The 19,698-nt window shown below is 50.9% G+C and overlaps 1 protein-coding gene across 5 annotated transcripts in view; it reads left to right on the top strand.

The window, feature by feature from the left end:
* The window catches only part of ATP6V1C2 (ATPase H+ transporting V1 subunit C2), a 53,631-nt gene that overhangs the window by 17,298 nt on the left and 16,635 nt on the right, over positions 1-19,698 (top strand). For all 5 annotated transcript variants that reach the window (XR_005987803.1, XR_005987802.1, XM_041755131.1 and 2 more), the window contains exons 4-5: positions 11,569-11,654; positions 19,123-19,217. Coding sequence is in view for 3 of the 5 variants with exons in the window: in XM_041755131.1 (XP_041611065.1) it covers positions 11,569-11,654; positions 19,123-19,217 (181 nt within the window). In the remaining 2 variants the exon portion in view is untranslated. The remainder of the gene's footprint in view (positions 1-11,568; positions 11,655-19,122; positions 19,218-19,698) is intronic.

Here is a 19,698-nt window from a genome sequence, read left to right as displayed (position 1 = left end):
GGAGGGAAGTTTCCAGTAAGCCCCACGAGGGCGGCAGCTATGGTCGGTTTGTTCACTACTATCTCCCCATAATATTGCCTGGTACGTAAATGAACACAATACAGTTTTTATTGAGTGCAAGAACCAACAGGTATTGGGCGGGGGTGTTATCCATCACTGTATTGTGTATGTTAGGGGTGACTTGCCGCAAGGAGGGGCACTTGGGCTGTTTTCAAGGATGAGTTGCATCCAGGTGGCTCAGGATGTCCCAGGTGCTTCTAGAAGGCTGGCGTGGGAAGGGCGGTGGTGGGTAGGTAGAGAAGGAGGAGGCCGGACAGGCAGATGGGCCCCTTGTTAACTTGGCCAGGGAGCTTGAACATCAACATTTGAGTTTCTTGGGAAACCACTGACATGGTTTGAGCAGCGCACTGACATGCTAAGCTGGGTATTTGCAGAGCTTTGTCTGCTTGTTGTGGGCGGGATGGACAGGAGGGCGCCAGATTGGGAAAGGCAAGACAAGCAGAGAGGAAGCGATTGGAGGAAACATGGAGAAAGATGTTGTGGCCTGCCCAGGACAGTGACCCCGGGCAGGGCTCGGACAGGTTGGTGGCAATGATAAGATAGCAGTGATGGGAAAGAAGGGAGCGAGGCCAAGGAACTTTGGAGAAGGTGATGACATCCAGCATAAAGGGCCAAATCTGTCCTTGACATTCTCCTCCAGGCTGGATCTTCACCTTCAAAGCCAAGAGAAAGGCTAGGGCAGGTTTTTAAGAACTGACATAATTCACACATGGTAACAGTCGCGCCTTTGATGGGCGCTATTCATTGGTCTCCAGTATGTTTACAACCATCACCACCATCTGATTCCAGAGCGTGGTCATCGTCTCAGAAGGAAACCCTGTGCCTGTCAGTCACGATCACTCCATTCTGCAACCTCCAGCCTCAGCCCCAACCCCTCCCCTCCACTCCCCCAACCCCTGGTCATTGGACACTCATCTATGGATTTGCCTCTTGTGGGCATTTCATGCAAAGAGAAAGCCTGGATATTTTCAGATAAACCAAGAGGAAACACCTTTCATGCAGATTTGCCATGAAATGTGTGTTCACGAGGCCCCTGAAGGTGATTGACCATGGGAGGAATCCCATAGGGGTGGCTGGCCAGGCTCCACAGAAGCCCCACCCACTTCTGCAGTGTGGAAAAACTGTTTGTGTCAGCAGTCTATTGCTTTCTTCTTACTTTAAAAAAAAAAAATAATTCGTGTGCAAATAGACAAAAGATTTAAGTGAGGAGAGATTTTATGGAAAAAAAAAAAACCAACAAGTCAACAACAGTTATTAAATTCAATTTGTTACTCTAAAACTGAGGTCTTGTTTTTGCTCTGGTCGGCTACCTAAGGGCTGTGTGACCTCGAGTGGGCCCTCACCTCTCCTGGGCCTCCAAGGACCCTTCCAACCGTGACCCCATGTGATGATTCTGGGTGGGGGGCTTACATTCTAGTCTTCCTTCCCAGGCATGACTATAATGTCAAGAATTTTTTTTTTTTTTAAGATTTTATTTGTTGATTTGACAGAGCTTGCAAGCAGGGGAGCAGCAGGCAGGGGGAGAGGGAGCAGCAGGCTCCCCGCTGAGCAAGGAGCCCAACAGGGGGCTCCATCTCAGGGTCCTGGAATCTTGACTTGAAGACAAGATGCTCAACCGACTGAGCCACCCAGGCGCCCAAGTCAAGGATTTTTAATGGCGGGAGGGCTTCTTACATTTTATTTCTCATGGTAATGAAACACTTACTTCACTCCATCATAATAATACCCTGATTAATACCTTCACGTAAATCCTTAGCTGCATTTTTGGCTGTGTCCTAAAGACGCATTTCCAAAAGTGGAATGACTGGTTCAAAGGATACAGGCGTATTTCAAGCTGTTTGTACAGATCGCTAAGTCGTTTTCCAATGAGGTGGTAAGACAGTGCTGTTTCGTCATACCCCTGTCTGCTGGTTTACCAGGTAAAATGCAGATCATGTGTGATGGTCTTAATGTGTATTTCCTGGGAACCAGCGGGAGGAAGCATATCTTCAGGTGCCCATCAGCCATTTGTAGTTCTGTTTTTATGATTTGCCCGCTCTGGCCTTTGCCCATTCATCCTCTGGGGTGGGCTGCAGGTTGCACGACTCTGGGGGCGCTCTTCACATCGTGTGCCCTGGGCCTAGCTTGCTGTGAGGGAGGCTCCTGCAGTTGGTGCCCAGACTGCTTGGTGGATTGACTTTTCTGGAAGATGCTCCGGAACTTAAACTACAGTCTCCCTTCTCATGCTCAGAGGACGCCCGCTTACTCCTGAAGGCCTGCAGGACCTTAGAGCGTTTCAGTAGGAAGAGAGGAAGAGGAAGGAGCGTTTCAGAGGAAGAGAGGCCTTCCTTGTCCCCAGCCCCGTAGGGGGGCGAATTTTCTCTTGAGGGTAGACAGGCTTTAGAAGGGGACCAAGAATCAGCAGAGCTGTGGGTGAATCAAGCTGACTTGGCCAAAGCAAATTCTGTTTTGAATGATGGGTGATTTTCCTAAATGGCTTTACAAACAGTAGGCTGAGGGATCCCTCTAAAGGTGGAAATATCAGCCCATTATTGCCACTTCCAGCTTCTAAAAAGCAAGGCCAGAATTCAGAGCCTCCAGAGCCCTCCAGAGCCCTCCAGTGTGGGAACCTTCTCAGAGGCCTCACTGAACCTTTATTTTTTATTAAAAGAAAGTCAGAGAATCATGATCCAGTCACATGTTCCTGATGATTGCTGCAAGGCACGTTGATTTCATTGTCCTTTGGCGGAGGAGGAAGCACAAAGGAGTGGGGTGAGGGGCCCAGGGGCTCCGTGAGTCACCAGCTGTGTGGAAGCTTCTGGGCCTCGCTTCTCCGGGCTCCTGTGTGGCTGCAGAGGAAGGCTGGGCCTGTCAGAGCCCCTTCATCTGTGGGGTGTGCTTGGGGTTCTGGTTATCCAGAGATGGACACGTTGGCCGCTGGAGCAGCGACAGCGGGTGGTGCCGGGCCTTGCGTTAGGGGCGGGGTCTGGGACAGTACTAGTCAATGTCAGGGCCACCAGCCAAGGGATCTTGGGCGGGTGTCTTGGTCTCTCTGAACCTCCGCTTCCTGAGCTCACTGTGGTCTCGCCTCATCTGTCATTCGTTGATGTTTGTGTCTGTGTGTCCACGGAGTGCCTGAGGCCGGAGGACAGCTCACTAGATAAAAGCCATTGTTACTCTTGCTTCCGAGCCCTGTGGAAACTCCTCTGCCCCGCCCTGTCATCTGTTGGCCCTCTCTTCCCTGGCATGGAGTAATTTCTGAAAACCAGTCGGTTATCAGCCTGCTTTGCCTGAATTTTCCAAAAAACCCAGGGAAGGGGGTGGGGGAGCCCTGTTTCCCTTCCCGTGGATGCACCCGGGGCCTGGGATCCTCAAGCCACGCTCCCTTCACTGGTGCGCAAGGCTCAGCCCTTCTCCCCGCAGAGCAGGGGGGCGGTGCAGGCGGGGGCGGGCCTCCCGCCCAGGGGGGTGCCCCGATGAAAACTGGGTCCACAGGGGATGCTCTGGAAGGAGGGACCCCACGAAGCTTTGCCAGGCAAGCTTGCAGTGGGGCCACCCTTCAGGAAGAACGTCCTCTGTGCGTGGGCCCTGGGATCTCGTGGCGCTTCAGCGAGTGGCGATCACCCCCCGCTGGTGCCCATCGTCCATCCGGGGTGGGCCTGGGCGAGCCCCGGGGCCCTGCGCCACAGGTGGTCAGACAAGCGTGGGCTTGCAGGAGGAGAGGGCATGGACAGAGGTCTCGGGGGTCCCTGTCCTGCTGTGTGCTCAGCTCTTGAGCCATCCTGTGTCCCAAGGGCCAGAGGGAATGGCCCTCTTGGAGCCCAGGGTTCGAAAATCAGCAGTGCCAGGAGGTGCCCCATAGTGTTCTCAGAAAGGAGGAGCAGAGCATTTTCACGGGCACACGTGGCCACCGGCAGCCCCTCTTCCCTGGCCCCTCAGCCCCGGGTTCCTAGCTGCCTGGCTCCTGGAGGCCTGTCCCCCCATCGGTTCCCTACCTGCCCTGCCGCCCACCTGGGTGGTGCCCCCGTCTTTCTCACCTTCTCCCTTAGCTCCCCACTGGACTAGCAAGCTCAGTTTGAAAGAAATCTTAGGGCAGCCCCGGTGGCTCAGCGGTTTAGCGCCACCTTCAGCCCAGGGCATGATCCTGGAGACCCGGGATTGAGTCCCACGTTGGGCTCCCTGCACGGAGCCTGCTTCTCCCTCTGCCTGTGTCTCTGCCTCTCTCTGTGTCTCTCATGAATAAATAAATTAAGTTTTAAAAAAAAGAAAGAAATCTTAAGCAGCTGAGCCCACATGACATGCTCTTGATCACGTTCTTATTGCTCTGTTTATTTGCCACACCATTCTTCTATTTTTTTTTTTTATTAATACATGCTGGTCATTTTAAAATCTAGATCCCCTCTCTGCAACTCTAGTCCCCGAAGACAGCCATTTCAACAATGTAGTGCCAATCTTCTAGATTTTTCCATGCATAATACGAGTATTTTTATGTCTTTTGGTTTTGGTTTTACAAAAATGTGACCATAACTATAGATACTACTTATTATTTTCTTTTTTAAAAAAGATTTTATTTTTTTTTAACCCGATCCTGGGTCTCCTGCTCCTTGCGGGGAGCCTGATGCGGGACTCGATCCTGAGACCCTAGCTAGGATCAGGACCTGAGCTGAAAGCAGACACTTAGCGGCTGAGCCACCCAGGTGTCCCAGATACTACTTATTATTTTCTTTTTCCCCTTTATTCCAAAAAGGACAGCAATCTATGAGAGACCTTCCTCATTCTTTTTTGGAGACTTCTTGGTGATTCATTATTATCACCTGGGTCCCTTGTTCGCTCTTCTGTTTTTTTTTGTTTTGTTTTGTTTTGTTTTTTAAGATTTTAACATTTATTTGGGAGAGAGAGAGAGCATATGGGGGGGGCGGGGGGGAGGGAGGGACCAAAGGAGAGGGAGAAACAGACTCCCTGCTGAGCAGGAAGGTGGACTGGGACTTAATCAGGAGATCATGACCCGGCCTGCTTTAACTGACTGAGCTATCCAGGCGTCTCTCTCTTCTTCTTTTGAGACTCCCAAAATGCATATATTGGTGCACTTGCTGTGCCCATAGAGCCCTTAGGCTCTATTCACTTTCCTTCAATCATTTTTTCTTTTTGTTCCTCAGACTTGGTAATTTCCATGTCCTGTCTTCAGATTTGCTAAATCTTTCTGCTCATATCTGCCTTGGAATCCCTCTAGTGAATTTATCATTTCAGTTATTGTACTTTTTAGCTCCAGAATCTTTTTTTGGCATTTTTTTTAAGGCTTTCTATCTCCTTTTTTTTTTAATAGTTCAATTTTTAAAAAAAGATTTTATTTATTTATTCATGAGAGACACACAGAGAGAATCAGAGACACAGGCAGAGGGAGAAGCAGGCTCCCTGTGGAGAGCCCGATGTGGGACTTGATCCCAGGACCCCTGGATCATGACCTGAGCCAGAGGCAGATGTTAACCACTGAGCCATCCAGGCATGCCTCTATCTCTTTATTTTTTGTTCATAGTTAATTTTCTTAACTTTCTCCTCAATTTCTCTTAGTTCTTTGAGCATTTTTAAAACAGTGGTTTTAAAGTCTTTGGTAGGTCTACCATCATCTCTTTTACAGAGATAGCTTATGTTCATTTATTTCTTTTCTCTGAATGGGCCATACTCTCCTGTTTCTTTTTATGCCTTGTGATTTTTTTTGTTGTTGAGCACTGGACATTTGAATCTAATAATGTGGTAAATCTGGAAATCAGATCCTTCTCCTTCTCTGGGTTTGCTGTTTTTTGTTATTGGGTTTGCTGTATTTTGTTATTACTTTCAACTGTTGTAGGCTGTCTCCGTGCCAAGGAATAGCCTGAGGTATAAACTTAGAGTCTCCTCAGGTCTTTTCTGAGCCCTTCCCTGGCTTTGAACATTTGCTTTCTAATGTTCCCCATATACACAGTTTTGTTTGTTTGTTTGTTTGTTTTAGAATGTTAATCTTCATGTCTGGTTCCAAAAATGAGAAAAAGAAGAGTGAAGAGGGGAGAACGACAACACACTCTTTAAATCCCTTGGAAGTCAGTGTAGCTGAAGGGCGAGGAGCTTGCGGCGGTAGAGGGAGGCATAAAACACTCACCACACTAACCACCCACCTCTTTGTACCTCTGTGATCAGAAGCAGCAATCAGAACACAGATCCCCAGTATCTCAAGGACAGGGTCCTTTATGTTCACCCTGGCTCCTGCAAACTGTGTACAAGTTGCTCCTGGAACACACAGCTGCCTCCCCTGTGGCTGAGAGATGGGAAAAGGGGTTGCTGCTGCTGTGTTAAGAGCTGAGATTGAACCAGATTAACCACAATTTATGGTTCAAGCCTTCCCCTGGAAGTTCCAAGCCTTCAGCAGATGCCAGGTTTCCTGTAGTTATATCAGAGAGACAGACACTGATGTACCCAGCACCACAATTAAGATTACCCAGTGTTTGCAGTTTGCTTTTTTAATTAAAAATACAAGCGTACATCCTACCTTATGGATTAATACATGTTTTCATCAAGTGCTTCAGAGGAAAGTGCCGAGTGTAATGTAAACTAGCGTTGAAGAGCATGGACTTCAGAGTCGTGTCGATTTGGGATCAGTGTCTGCTTTGACACCTGTCACCCTCCGTGGGTGACTTTCAGCAATGTAAGTCTTCATGTTTTCACCTTTAACATGGGGATGTCATCCAGCTCAAAGCACCGTCTCAAGAATTGAGTTCCTGAGATACTTAAAAGCCCTTACAAGTAAGTCAATTTAAAAAACAAAAACAAAAAAACAGAAAAAGCAGCCAAGGGCATAAACATGCTATTCACAGAAGAAGAAAACAGTCATTTGTAGAGTCAATGAACCTATGAAAAGATGTCCAGCCTCAGTGATGATCAAAGAGATGCAAATCAGAGCAACAATGAGATATAATTTCTCAGCTATCAGATCGGCAGAGATTAAACATTCATGACACCCGATGTTGGCTGCGGTTTAGGGAAGCAGGCGCTCTTACCCATTGTTGATGGGGCTGCACGCCGGCTCTGTATATTTGGAGAGTTGCTTGGCCTGTTTGTTAAAATTACAAATGTTTATACCCTTTATTCCACTAGTTATTCTTTAACAACTTATTCTGACCTGCACAAGTGGGCAAAACATGTGTATCATTGCAACATCCTATCACAGGGGAAACCACCCATGTGTGCAAAGGTAGGGAAGTAGTTACCATACAGTCAGGTGGCAAGACACCATGCGGTAGATCCCAGGTACGGGGAAGCTCTGTCCATGGAAGTGTGTTCACAGTAAACTGTAGAGTCTCTTAGTAAAAACAAAACATCACATAGTCTCTTAGGCTCCTTCTGATGAGAAAAATGTTCTGATTCAGGAAGACCACAATTTGCTGATGACGGTATAGTCATCACAGCTAGGTCAGGGCTCCTTTTGTTCTGTGCAATAAGTGGGTTTTCCAGCAGTTAAACTTCATCAGACCATGTTATTCTGAGATGTTCCGCGGTGGCGTACATGCCTGAGGGCAGGTGTGCGGCCCTACTTGTTATTGTTGAAAATTCCATACGGGCTGGAATCGCAAGCCACAAAAAGTCATTAACAAAATGATGAGTGAGTTCTGTTTTGCGGTTGATTAGGAAGCAAGCATGTGTGGTATTTAGGTGCCGCGGAGTGCCAGAGGTCATGTATTCACTCGACAAACGTGTCCTGAGCAGCGGTGCGCATCACGCATTGTGCTGGGGTGAGCGTCACTTCTACCTTCGCATAAACAAATTATTACTCAAGGCACCACAGAGGATATGGAGGTAGTGACTTGCATGCACCACGATAGCAATGATAAAGAGGAATTGTTTTTTCTTTTTCTTTTTTTTTTTTAGATTTTATATATTTATTCATGAGAGACCCAGAGAGAGGGGCCGAGACAGAGGCAGAGGGAGAAGCAGGCTCCCTGCGGGGAGCCCAAGGTGGGACTCGATCCCGGGACCCTGGGATCTTGACCTGAGCCGAAGGCAGACCTCAACCGCTGAGCCACCCAGGCGCCCCAATAAAGTGGAATTGTTGACAGCTTTAGGATAGAAGCTTCCCAAGAGCAGGGCCTTTGTTTCATTCGTTCACAGCACTATAAACAGTACTGGGTACACAGTTGCTTTAGCATATGGAATTTGCTGGATGAATGAGCAAACAAATGGATAAATGAATCTAGTGAGCCAGAGTCTTCACAGCGAATGGAAGACACATTCAGATGAGGAGGATTTTTTAAGAAATTTTTTTGGAATTTTTTTTTTATTGGAGTTCGATTTACCAGCATACAGCATAACACCCAGTGCTCATCCCATCAAGTGCCCCTCCCAGTGCCCGTCACCCAGTCACCCCATCCTCCCGCCTGCCTCCCCTTCCATCACCCCTTATTCATTTCTGAGAGTTAGATGTCTCTCATGTTTTGTCACCCTCTCTAATTTTTCCCACTCGTTTTCTCTCCTTTCCCCTATAAACCCTTTCACCATTTTTTATATTCCCTGTATGAGTGAAACCATATAGTGTTTGTCCTTCTCCGACTGACTTACTTCTCTCAGCATCATACCCTCCAGTTCCATCCACGTCGAAGCTAAGGGTGGGTATTCGTGGTTTGTAATGGTTGAGTGATATTCCACTGTGTATATAGACCACAGCTTCCTTATCCAGATGAGGAGGATTTGAGGAGTGTCTGTTTATGAACGGGTGAAGAGTTGCGTGTGGACTGTAGGTGGCCCACGAGGGATGGTGTACAAACCCAGGCAGGTGGGGAGCCGTGGACACACCCCCAGGCTGGAGGGGAAGAGAGGAGAGAGGTTCCTGGAACTGAGGGAACCAGACTCACCGTTCCCCACTGGCCCCAGTCTCCTGCCACATGTCTCCCTGAGCGGGGGGCAGAGAGCCCGATGTGGTCCATTGGGCTGCCTAGAGCACCTCTGAGGTTTGCCTCGAACCCCCCACACCTGGAACTGCACAGGCATTACAGCACACTACAAATAACCCCATGAGATGGGCAATCCCGTCTCCATTTTATAGCTGAGAAAACAGACTGAGATTAGTGGGGTAATTAATTAGTAGAGTCATTATAATTAGTTATAATTAGTAAGGTGGAGAACTGCTATTCTAAGAAATGCTGACACATTTATGGAGGTGTTAAGTCCAGGATGGGTCGCAGTGTAGACAGCAGCGTGGCCCAGTGGCTGAGAACCTCAGGATCCTCAGATGGACCAGGTGGATGGGGTCAGCTTACTTCTCTGGCCTTCATCTGTAAAATGGGATAATACTCGCCTTCAAGAATGTTGGTGAGGATCTTTTAAAAGATTTTATTTATTTATTTATTTGAGAGAGAGAGAGAGAGAGAATGAGTTGGGGGGAGGGACAGAGGGAGAGGGAGAAGCAGACTCCCCACTTAGTGGGGAGCCAGACATGGGACTCGATCCTTGGACCCCAGGGTCACCACCGGAGCCAAAGGCAGATGCTTCACCGACTGACCCACCCAGGCGCCCCTGCTTGTGAGGATTCAATGAGGTAATGATTACAGAATATTTGGTACCTGGTAGTCTCCGCCAAGTGGCAGGTGTTATCAAAAGAAAACCTCAGCTCACATAAGCCGTGGACGTGGAAGGTGCTGGAAGTGTGCCGGAATGCAGAGTGTGTGTTTTCTCTTGGGCAGAGCAGTATGATGGTTCATTTTTTGGGATATTTTTCAAATTTTGACCATGAATACATATCACTTTGATGGGAAAACGGGTTCGTTCCTCTCCCTTTCCCCTCCTCCCCTCCCCTGATTGTCCCTCCCTTCCTCCCTGTCCCTCCCTCCCTTATATCTGGGGCCTTTCAGTGGCGCCCTTCTGCCTCAGTTTCCTGCGTTGGTCCTCAGCGCCCCCAGCCTCCTGCCCTGCGTGGCCAGGATGGCCAATGCCTCAACAGCAGAAGAGCATGTTCCCCCTCTGGAATTGAGTGACCTGATCCAGGCTCCCTGCCAAGGCTGCCTCCCTCCTGGGAGCCCGGAGCAGGTGGAGAGGAGGCCTGAGGCAGAGATTGGGATTCTCAGAGCTTTTAGACTTCGGTCCTAGTCTGGCATGTTTTCCAGCCGGAATTCCCAGTGCTCAGCCTCCAGGAGCAGACACTCTGCTCCCAGATCCTCGGTGTCTAATGAGTTATATTAATATAATAATCCTGCAAAATGAGTGTGATCTGCATCTTATAGATAAGAGAACTGAGGTACAAAGAAATTTTAAAAATCTGGCCCAAAGCATACATTTGGGGGACCTGGCTGGCTCAGTCAGAAACGTGTATAACTCTTGATCTTGGGGTTGTGGGTTTGAGCACCTTGGGTGCAGATATTACTTCGTTTTTTAAAAAGATTTTATTTATGGCATGATCCCAGGGTTCCAGGATCGAGTCCCACATTGGGAGTCTCATGTCTCTCTCTCTCTCTCTCTCTCTCTCTCTCTCTCTCTCTCTTTTTTTTTTTTTTTAAAGATTTTATGTATTTATTCATGAGAGAGACAGAGAGAGAGATGGGGCAGCTGGAGAAGCAGGCTCCCGGAGAAAAAAGAAAAAAAATTGCAAAGAGCACCCTGCTGGCTCCGTGGGTGGAGCATGGACTCTTGATCTCTGAGCCCCACGCTGGGAGTGGGGCCTACTTAAAATAAAAATTAAAAACCAAACAAAGAGGCGATACATTTGTAATTGGCAGAGCCGTGTGAATTTGAGTCCTTCTGCCTTGAAATCCTATACTTCAATTTCTTTTCTCATACTTTGTTATCGGTTTGAGGGGTGGAGAACTCTTGTTTGTTTTATGACGTTTTGGATCTTCAGCGTTAACATGAGTTTCAGGTGTACGGCCTAGTGATTGGACGACTCTCTGCCCTGCTATCACCATCCTTTCTCATACTTTCTGAAGCCTCCAGGAGCCTTTCTGGAGACTTAAAAGGTTTTGATTTTCTAATTATAAAAGCAATACTGAATTATTATAGTCCGGATTAATTCAGTATTGAATTACCATTATGGACGATAATCGAAAATCCGTAAAGTAGGAAGAGCACTTTCACGTAGTCACAGCCGTACTGTCTGTATAAGTCTGTATCTTGGGTTTTTTCCATGGAACATTATAATGCATGCCTTGTCCCACAGTATTAGGCATTCTTTGTAGACCTCGTTCCCAATGCCTGCGTAATGGTCCCTCAGTGGGCTATGCCGTTTACTCAAACAATCCCCTATTGTCGAACCTTCCAGTGGCTTCCAGTCTGCTGCAGCGCAGAACATCTTTTTATTCAGAAAGCTTTTTCTGTTCGTCCTATTTCCTTAAGATAGGTTCTCAGAAGTGGAAATACTGGTTCAGAGGCTATTCACATTTGAAGTCTCTGCCTGCCTCTTGCCAAAGATCCCCCAGAGGGCGGCTCCCATTCCTTTCCCCACCCACCCGCCCCATGGAAGAGGAGGATTAGGAAGGCACCTTCCTAGTCTAACGGCCTCGTGTTCTTTTCCCAAAGCCTCATAAAGAAGATGGCCCAGAGCGTGGTGGAAGTTATGGAAGATGCTAAAGGGAAGGTTCCGGAGAACCTCCTGGCCAACGGAGGTAGGTCATTGGCGTCTTTATACCCAGGGCTCTCTCAGCCGCTTCCAGCCCATTGGTGCCCCTGGCTGTGCCACCTGTCGTGGCTGCAGCAATACGACACTCAGGCCCAAGGAGTGTCAAAATCGACACGTCCGGCGCTGCTGTAACCTCGTTTTGAGCTCAGCAGCACCACTGGTTTGAAGACATGCCCTTGGGCCTGTTACTAGTCCTGCTGTGGCATTTCTAGAGCACCTGCCGATTTTACCCTATAGAAACCTGAGGGGACAATGGGGCTGGTGGGGTCTAACGGTTTGACCTACCTGCCTTCTCTATCAGCTTCTGCTCTGTCCTGCATGGAAAGTTCCACCTTCTCCTCCATCCCCCCACCCCGCCCAATCCATTTATCCCTTTCCCCGGATAAGGCTGGAAAATGCCTTCAGGGCCTAAGGAAAGCCGCAGACTGAAGTCTTAAGTTGTGGCCAGCAAATACACAGAGTTAGACCGAAAATGCTCTGTGCTGTGTGTTCACATTTGGAATGTCTTTTTTTTTTTTTTTTAAGATTTTATTTATTTATTCATAAGAGACACACAGAGAGAGGCAGAGACACAGGCAGAGGGAGAAGCAGGCTCCCCGCAGGGAGCCCGATGCGGGACTCGATCCCAGGACCCCGGAATCATGACCTGAGCTGAAGGCAGAGGGTCAACCACTGGGCCACCCAGGCGTGCCTAAACCTGTAACTCTATCAATGCACGTACGAATACTGAAAATGAGAGTGTGTGTTCTGTATTTAACACTTCTGTCATTTGTTACGTAGCAATGCATAGTTCTTCCCTCTTGAGAACCATAAAAGGCCTTTTTATTTGCTTGTTTCAATTGACAAATGGAAATGCTTGTGCCCCCGAATCTGAACTTGGCCTTGTGTGTTCATGCAATATAATAACTCCCCCTTATTACATTGCAGGTTTGAAGGAAAAAATGAAATATTTAAAGAGTAGGTTATGTGTTGTTTGCCGTGAGTGTGCTTGGTGTGATGCCTGCATGTCCCTGGGAAGGTGGACTCTCTCAGCCTGGCCGTAGGGGTGTGGTGATCGGGTCACGGTGGATTTCTCCAGTTAACAACCTATCACCTGTTTTATTCCTTTTCCCTCTTTCTCGTGTCTGCCCTGCTTGCCCCACCAGCACTGCATGCCTCCTGGAATGGGGTAATGCTCTGGCTCTGAAGTTCAAGGTGGACTCTTGCATCTTGTGGCTTGTGGCCTGCTCCTTGCTTTGATGACTGTCCTCTGTGCCCACTGTCCTGCCTGCTCTTGGACTCTGGCTGTTTTGTGGACCCTGCAGTTCACATGTCAGGCTTACCTTTGTGTGGTCCTGATGGGGTTCACTCATGCAAGGGCCCTTCTTCTCATGAGTCTCGGAGTCTGGGGGGGCGGGGGGGCATCCCCGTGCCTGAACAGGCCTTTCCTGGCTTCAGCGTTTCAGAAGGAAACATTTGCTTTGGGTTTTCTCCAGCCTTGCTCAAACCGGGTAGGATGAGCAGCGGCAAATCCTTTTAGGAAGAACGATGAAGGCCAGCAAATCCTTTTAGGACAAACGCCCGATCTTTACGGATTGGAATTTAATCAGAATACCTTTCCGAAGGCAGTCTGTCTGCGATAACTGAAATTTCTTGCTGGTGCTAATAAAAAATTACTTTTTAAATTGATCAACTGATCTTACTTCCAAGCCAGGTAACTTGGGGGGTCCTAGACCAAAGAGCTGGCTTAAGGGAGAGAGCCGCTTTTCTACATAAAAACCTGGTTTTTAAGACACAGGGATTCAAGCTCACTCTGCAATAGCGCTCAAGATGCTTGCTTCTACCCCCAATTCATGTTCCTTAAAACTAGATATTCTCATTCCACCATCTCCATCCCCGGTGCAATGGCAGCTATTGAAAGGCTGGCTGCTTCTCATCTCGGAAGGAGGAGATTCAGCTTCATTTGTTCATGTCATAGGCTTCATTATCCCCGGGCCCGCTGTGAATCGGGTCCCCATGATTTCCCAGACTAGAGCTTCCAGGCTCCTTCTGTAACCAGCTCTGTGCAAATAGAGGTCAGGGGCTCAAATGCAGGGCTCTTGCTCTTGGCCAGTGACTCTTGACCTTCACAACGTGTATTAGCACAATAAAGGCTCTGAAAAGTACTGCAGTCAAGAGACCTGTTCAGGCTGACTTTGCTCAAGCTTTTCTGATTCCATTTGGATGGGGAAATCCTTTTCTTCTTCTGCAGAGCACCCATGCGTAGCATAGCGGTTGACAGAATTAACTGGAGATGTCAGTGTTACCCTCAGTGGGCAGGATTTCGCCTCTGTCCCCCAGGGCACTGTTGCAGGGGCAGCCAGCCAGCAGCAGCAGCAGCAGCCTTGGAGCAGCCACACCTGGCCCTGGACCTTCACAGGTCATCTCTCTGGGTCGTGGTTTTCTCACCCGTCATTGGACATAATCCCTTTACAAAGGGCTCTTAGCCTTGCACGGGCACCTTTTGTTTTTGCTTGCTCTTTGGCCCCAGCTGAGCTTTGAGTCTGGAAGGAAGGAGACAGGTGCCTTGGCTTGTAGCAGTAGCGGGGCAGACGCATGGCTGTCTGGCGCAGGCCCCAGCTCATGCCCAGATGTCATGAACACCCAGAGATTGGTCAGTCTGACCGGGAGAGAGGCCGCAGCCTATGTGGTCATGGGTCCCTCATCCTGCTGCCTGCCAGGAAGGCCTTGTTTTGGTTCTAAGATGAGGTCACTAGTGCGCAAGAGCAGCCGCCTGTGAACAGCATGTTTTGATTCTGAGTGAGCCTGCCCAGGTCATGGTCTGACCTCATGGGCCATCAGCCCAAGCCGTCAGTTGCTCCCTTGGGGGCCAGGCTTCTCCGACTTCAGCCAGGGAAGGGAGTGGGGGCCTCTTCTTTCCTGGGCCAGCGTAGAAAAAGCTGTAGGACAGGAAGGCCCAAGGGGACTGCTGCTTTCTAAGTCGGGGGACCGTCCTCAGGCCATGTTGTCACCGAAGGTGATGGGCACGGACAGGGCGGTGCTGCCCTTGGATGCTAGACCTAGGGCAAGGGTCAGGGTCTGGAGCTGGAACTGGTGCTCTGGACACACGAGGGGAGGTGAAGGAGGAGAGGGGGTCAGGGGGTCAGGGGGTCAGGGTCACACACCAGAGATCCCAAGAGGCTGTTGCAGGGAGGTCTGCACGGTCTCAGATTTATCTGACATCCTCTCACCCCCTCATTCATGGACCACCCCCCCCCCCCCCCTGCATGGCTCTCAAGTCCCAAGCACTGTGCTGGGTGCTGGGCATGCAGATTGCTCTCCAGGAGCTCCTGGCCGGGGGGATGACCCCACGGTGCCATATGGGCTGTGATGCCAATTGAGACTGAGTGCTGGGGAGCCACCCAAGGAGATGGGCAGAGCCTGGCTCCTACAGGAGCTCTTCTGGCGGAAAGGGAGCAGTTCATTCTCTCTGATCTGAATGCCATAAAGACCTTAGAATTTATGACAATGCGTGGAGACACGTTTGGTTTGATCCATATTGTGTCTCTTCTCAGCAACCCACGTGCTGCAAGTTAGTACAATCACCAGGGTTGTTAGGGAGATTCTTAAATGGAAGGCTTGCTCTGTGTTGGGCACTGTGACCGGCTCTGGGGACACAGAAACAGTCATCCGGCCTCCAGGAGCCTGAAAGTGCGAGGAATTGGGGCGGGGGGTGGGGGTGTCCAGGCAGCATCATGAGTGGAACCGAACAGGCGAGTGTCGCAGGCAGCAGGTGGATGGACGGTCGGCAGGCTTTCAGGAGTGGCCCTTGTCTGCTGTTAAAAGACAAAAGCAGCAGTGAAAGAGAGTAGGGGGTCCAGGCATCCGTGCCCGGGGTCTGGAGTGTCCCCAGGGGGCAGGAAGTGGCAGAGTGGTCGCGAGAAGGGGCGCAGATTCCAACGCACAGGTCTGCCCAGCATCCCCGCCTGGGGCCGGCCACTGGGACGGGCGAGGGCTCCAGCCTGACAGCCTGTGGCCAGCGTGCCCCGCCCGCAGCGGGGCTTGGTGGCTGGGATCAGTTGCCACAGTTGCCTTCTCGACCTTCGGGTCCTGCCTCTGACCTCACCCCCCCGTCCACCCCCACCCTCCATCATCCAGACATAAGTGCTGTTCCCCCCTGGCCTGCACGCTTCTGCAGCGTCTTCCCCTGCAGGGTGCGGCAGTACAAAACCATATTCATAGCAAATTTGTACCCCGGTCTGTATCGGCTCGGGGTGTCCTAACAGAATACGGCAGCCGGGAGCTTATGCAACAGACCTCTATCCCTCGCGGTCCTGGAGGCTGGAAGCCCAGGGTCCGGGGCCAGCAGGTTGGTGCCATCACTGGGTCCTCACACGGGCCTTGCCTTGGTGGGAGCCCCCTTGTCTCTCCTGATGGGGCCCTGCATCCCAGCCGATCAGGGCCCCTCTCCCCCTGGAGCCTCTTGTGAATTCGAGCACCGGGAGCCTGGAGGCCATCTCCTAGGTGCGAGGGAACCCAGGGGTATGAGCACTGGGTTCTTGCGTAGAGATGGGCCACCATGCACCCCGCAGGGTAGCGTGACCTGACTGGGGCAGGCAGGGAAGGGGCGGGGGTGCCGCCTCCTCCCCGGTCACTGTCTCGTCTCATAGCGGATGTTGGTGAGGGGCCTGCCTCGTGCCGGTGCCCTCGCCTCTGCGATGGAGACGATGATAGTACTTTTTTGTGTGTGTGATTTTAGCATGTTTTCTTATTAAATGAAGTATCAAACATTATTTAACTAAATTATTAAGATCTGTCAAATAGCAGTCATTCTTTTAGGTGTATGTTAAATGATAATTTTTTTAAATAATAAATTTATTTTTTATTGGTGTTCAATTTGCCAACATACTTAATAGTGTTAAAAGGTAAGTTAAATGAAATGACTCCCAGTCCCGGCCAAGGTGAACCAGAAGCCATCACCCATCACCAGCCTTGATGTCCTGGGCGGTGGCAGCAGCGTCCCGCTGGAAGGCACTTCCTACCCGCTGTGCACTCCCTCCTCTGCCCGCTGCCCGGTTCCCTCCTCTGAGCCCCGTTTCATTTCCATCTTCGTCCTGGGGACTTGACTCCCCTCATCTCGGACTTGTCTCCTCTCCCCTCTGCCCCATCCATCCTTGTGGCTGCCCAACTTAGTGAGGGGCCCCTTGCTGTCCCCACTTACCCAGCCTGGAAATCCAGGGGTGCCCTGGGCGTCCTTCCCAGGCACTGTCCTGTTGAGCTGGCCCTCCCCTTTGTGCTTCCAGAGCTTAGCCCCTCTCCGCTGCTCCTCCTCTCTGACACGCACCCCGTACCCCGATACTGGCTTCTCTCCTGCAGAGCCACCAGTGGCCCCAGTGCATGAATGTCCTTGGCTGACCACACAGCTCCTGGTGTCCCCTGGTGTGCCCTGGTGTCTTAACCTGCTCAGTGACCTACCTTCCCAGCTCTGCTGTTGGAGTTGGAACAATGTGTGGCCAATTTCTGGTACACACTGGGTGCCTCGTGTCTTTATCATCATAGGAGCAAACACAGACACGGCCTTCTGTGACCTGCCCTGGCCCTCCCCTTCCATTGGGCTGTCCCAGCAACCCCGGGCCCCCATGCAGCACCCTCCCCCAGTGGCCATATGGCAGCCTCCCGTCACCTCCAGCCCCTGCGTGCAGCCCTCCTGGCCCTCCGTGGGAGTCAGGCGCCAGCTCGCCTACCTGTAGCACCCCGATGCGCTTCTGTTGCCGCTCAGCCTGCAAAATGCCGCTCAGCCATTGCCTGGTTGTCTCCCCAGGAGAAATCGGTGGTGGTGGGAGCTCCCTCTCCCCCTCACCGTAGCAAGCTGGCATCAGTGGAGGTGCCTGACTGTTGAGTGAGCGGCCAGCAGTCCCTTTTATCTGCACAAGGATGTGCTGGGCAGGGGGTGCATACACCTATCCTGGGGTGAGAATCCAGGAGAGGGGGGCTGGTCTCGAGGCAGGGTGTAAGCAGCAGCTTGCTCCAGCAGGGGTCGGGCGCCTCCTTAAATGTGCACAGAGCTGATCTGAAGAGTGGGCACTCAGCGGTGTGTGGCCTCCTCCTGCCCATTTCTCAGGTGGGGAGACCCAGGTGCAGAGGGCTTTGTTACTAAGGCGCCCAAGGCCGGGTTCCTGGATCAGCCCACGTTCACTCACTAGCGCGGCTTGTCTCACCTCCACAACAGAGCTCCTTCCTCTGCCCACAGCTGGTTAGGGAACCAGAAGCATCCCAAGGATGGCAGGTTTCAGTTTGGTTTTGGAGAAAGGAAGGGGAAAAGGGAAATTTGTTGAAAAAAAAAAACAAAACCCTGATTTGGTCTATTCACTATAGACTATCATATAAAGGACATACATTGAAAAATGCACCTCCTCACCAGGTGGGAAAAACCACAGTCACAGACTCTAGTATTTTGCCAAGGTTTGTTTGTTTGTTTATTTATCTATTTTTTATTCATAAGAGACACAGAGAGAGGGGCAGAGACATGGGCAGAGGGAGAAGCAGGCTCCCTGCGGGGACCCTGATGCGGGACTCGATCGCAGGACCCCTGGGATCACACCCTGAGCCAAAGGCAGATGCTCAACCACTGAGCCACCCAGGTGTCCCTTTGCCAAGGTTTAAAATGCCTTCTTGTTTTTTTAAAAAAAGATGTGTTTATTTGACAGAGCATGCACGTGTGCATGCAAGAGTTGGGGGAGGGTCAGAGGGAGAGAGGATCTCAAGCAGACTCCCCACTGAGTTGGGAGCCCGATGAGGGGGATCTCAGGACCTCGAGATCATGACTCGCACAGAAATCAAGGGCAGGATGCTCAACCGACTGAGCCACCGAGGCACGCCTAAAATGCCTTCTTTAAAACAAACCGTGTGTGTTGAAGTTGCCTCTGTCCAGGGCTTGGACGAGGGCTGGAAAGACGGCTCATCTTGTGGGCAGGTGGCACCCATAACTGGCTCTGTGGTCTTTGGGGGTTGGCTTGAGGCTCTCTGGCGTGTCTTTGAGGTACCTCAAAACAGAACAATAACCCAACAGGGGAATGTGGCCAACACAACCAGCCAAGGTGGAGCATTAGCCTGGCCCTCAGAATATCTCCTGACTTTGCTTCCACCTGGTGGAAAGTAGGGTCTCCCAAATGCAGATCTTGGGGGTGGGGATGGGGGCAACCACCTGAGGGAGTTTGAGGCTCAGGTGTGCACTGGTTACAGCGGCCTGTGGCTGGTGATGGGTTTTCAGAGGGGCTTTGGGTGCTGATGGTCCTGACCCAAGGCCAACCAGCTGGCTCCGTACTCTGCTCCCGGGGTGGGGGGAGTGTGTGCTTTCCCAGAGCCCTGAATCTGTCCTTCTGTTTCTCTGATTGCTTCCTTGGTTTAAGTGGGGGTTGCTTGGCTTGGGGTTTGGCAACCTTGGCCTCATGAGATGGGGAGCATCCCACTCATTTATTGAAATGTGTTTCTTCCAGTTGACTTGACATCTTTCGTGACCCACTTTGAATGGGACATGGCCAAATATCCGGCGAAGCAGCCGCTGGTGAGCGTGGTGGACACTCTAGCAAAGGTAAGAGGAGGGCCTTCTCCTGGGGGACAGTTAAACCTCTGTGACCAGGGGGATCTGACCACCTGCGGGACCTACGCGGCATTTGGGCCCTGGTGATGGTGCTAACAGGGACTTTCTGGGAGTCAGGAGGCTGGGTGCGGTCCTAGCTCTGCTGAGTGACCTTGGGCGGAGTCCCCTTCCCATTTGCTTCTGCCAGCCCTGACCAGGGCTGGAGCCTTTGTGAGGTGTGGCCTTCCATGCCCTGGGCAAGGTCAGAGACTTTCGGGTTTCAGGGCGGGCACCTGTCCTCCCTCCACCTCTCCTGGCCCTGTGATCTGGCAGGCGGCAGCATCCACAAGACACTCCTCTGACCGTGCCCGGCCCAGACCCCGGTGCCCGCGTAGTGTGTTCCCTCCAGCTCTTTACCTTTTGAGAGGTGCTGGTGGAGCAGCTCAGCCCCATCCTGCCCTGCTCGTGAGAGCCTAATCCCCCCACCACACAC

Source organism: Vulpes lagopus, chromosome 5 (genome assembly GCF_018345385.1).
Source record: "Vulpes lagopus strain Blue_001 chromosome 5, ASM1834538v1, whole genome shotgun sequence".
In the NCBI taxonomy this organism is placed as follows: Eukaryota; Metazoa; Chordata; class Mammalia; order Carnivora; family Canidae; genus Vulpes; species Vulpes lagopus.
The sequence above is the reverse complement of the archived record's forward strand: the minus strand, read 5'-3'. Positions and strand labels throughout refer to the sequence as shown.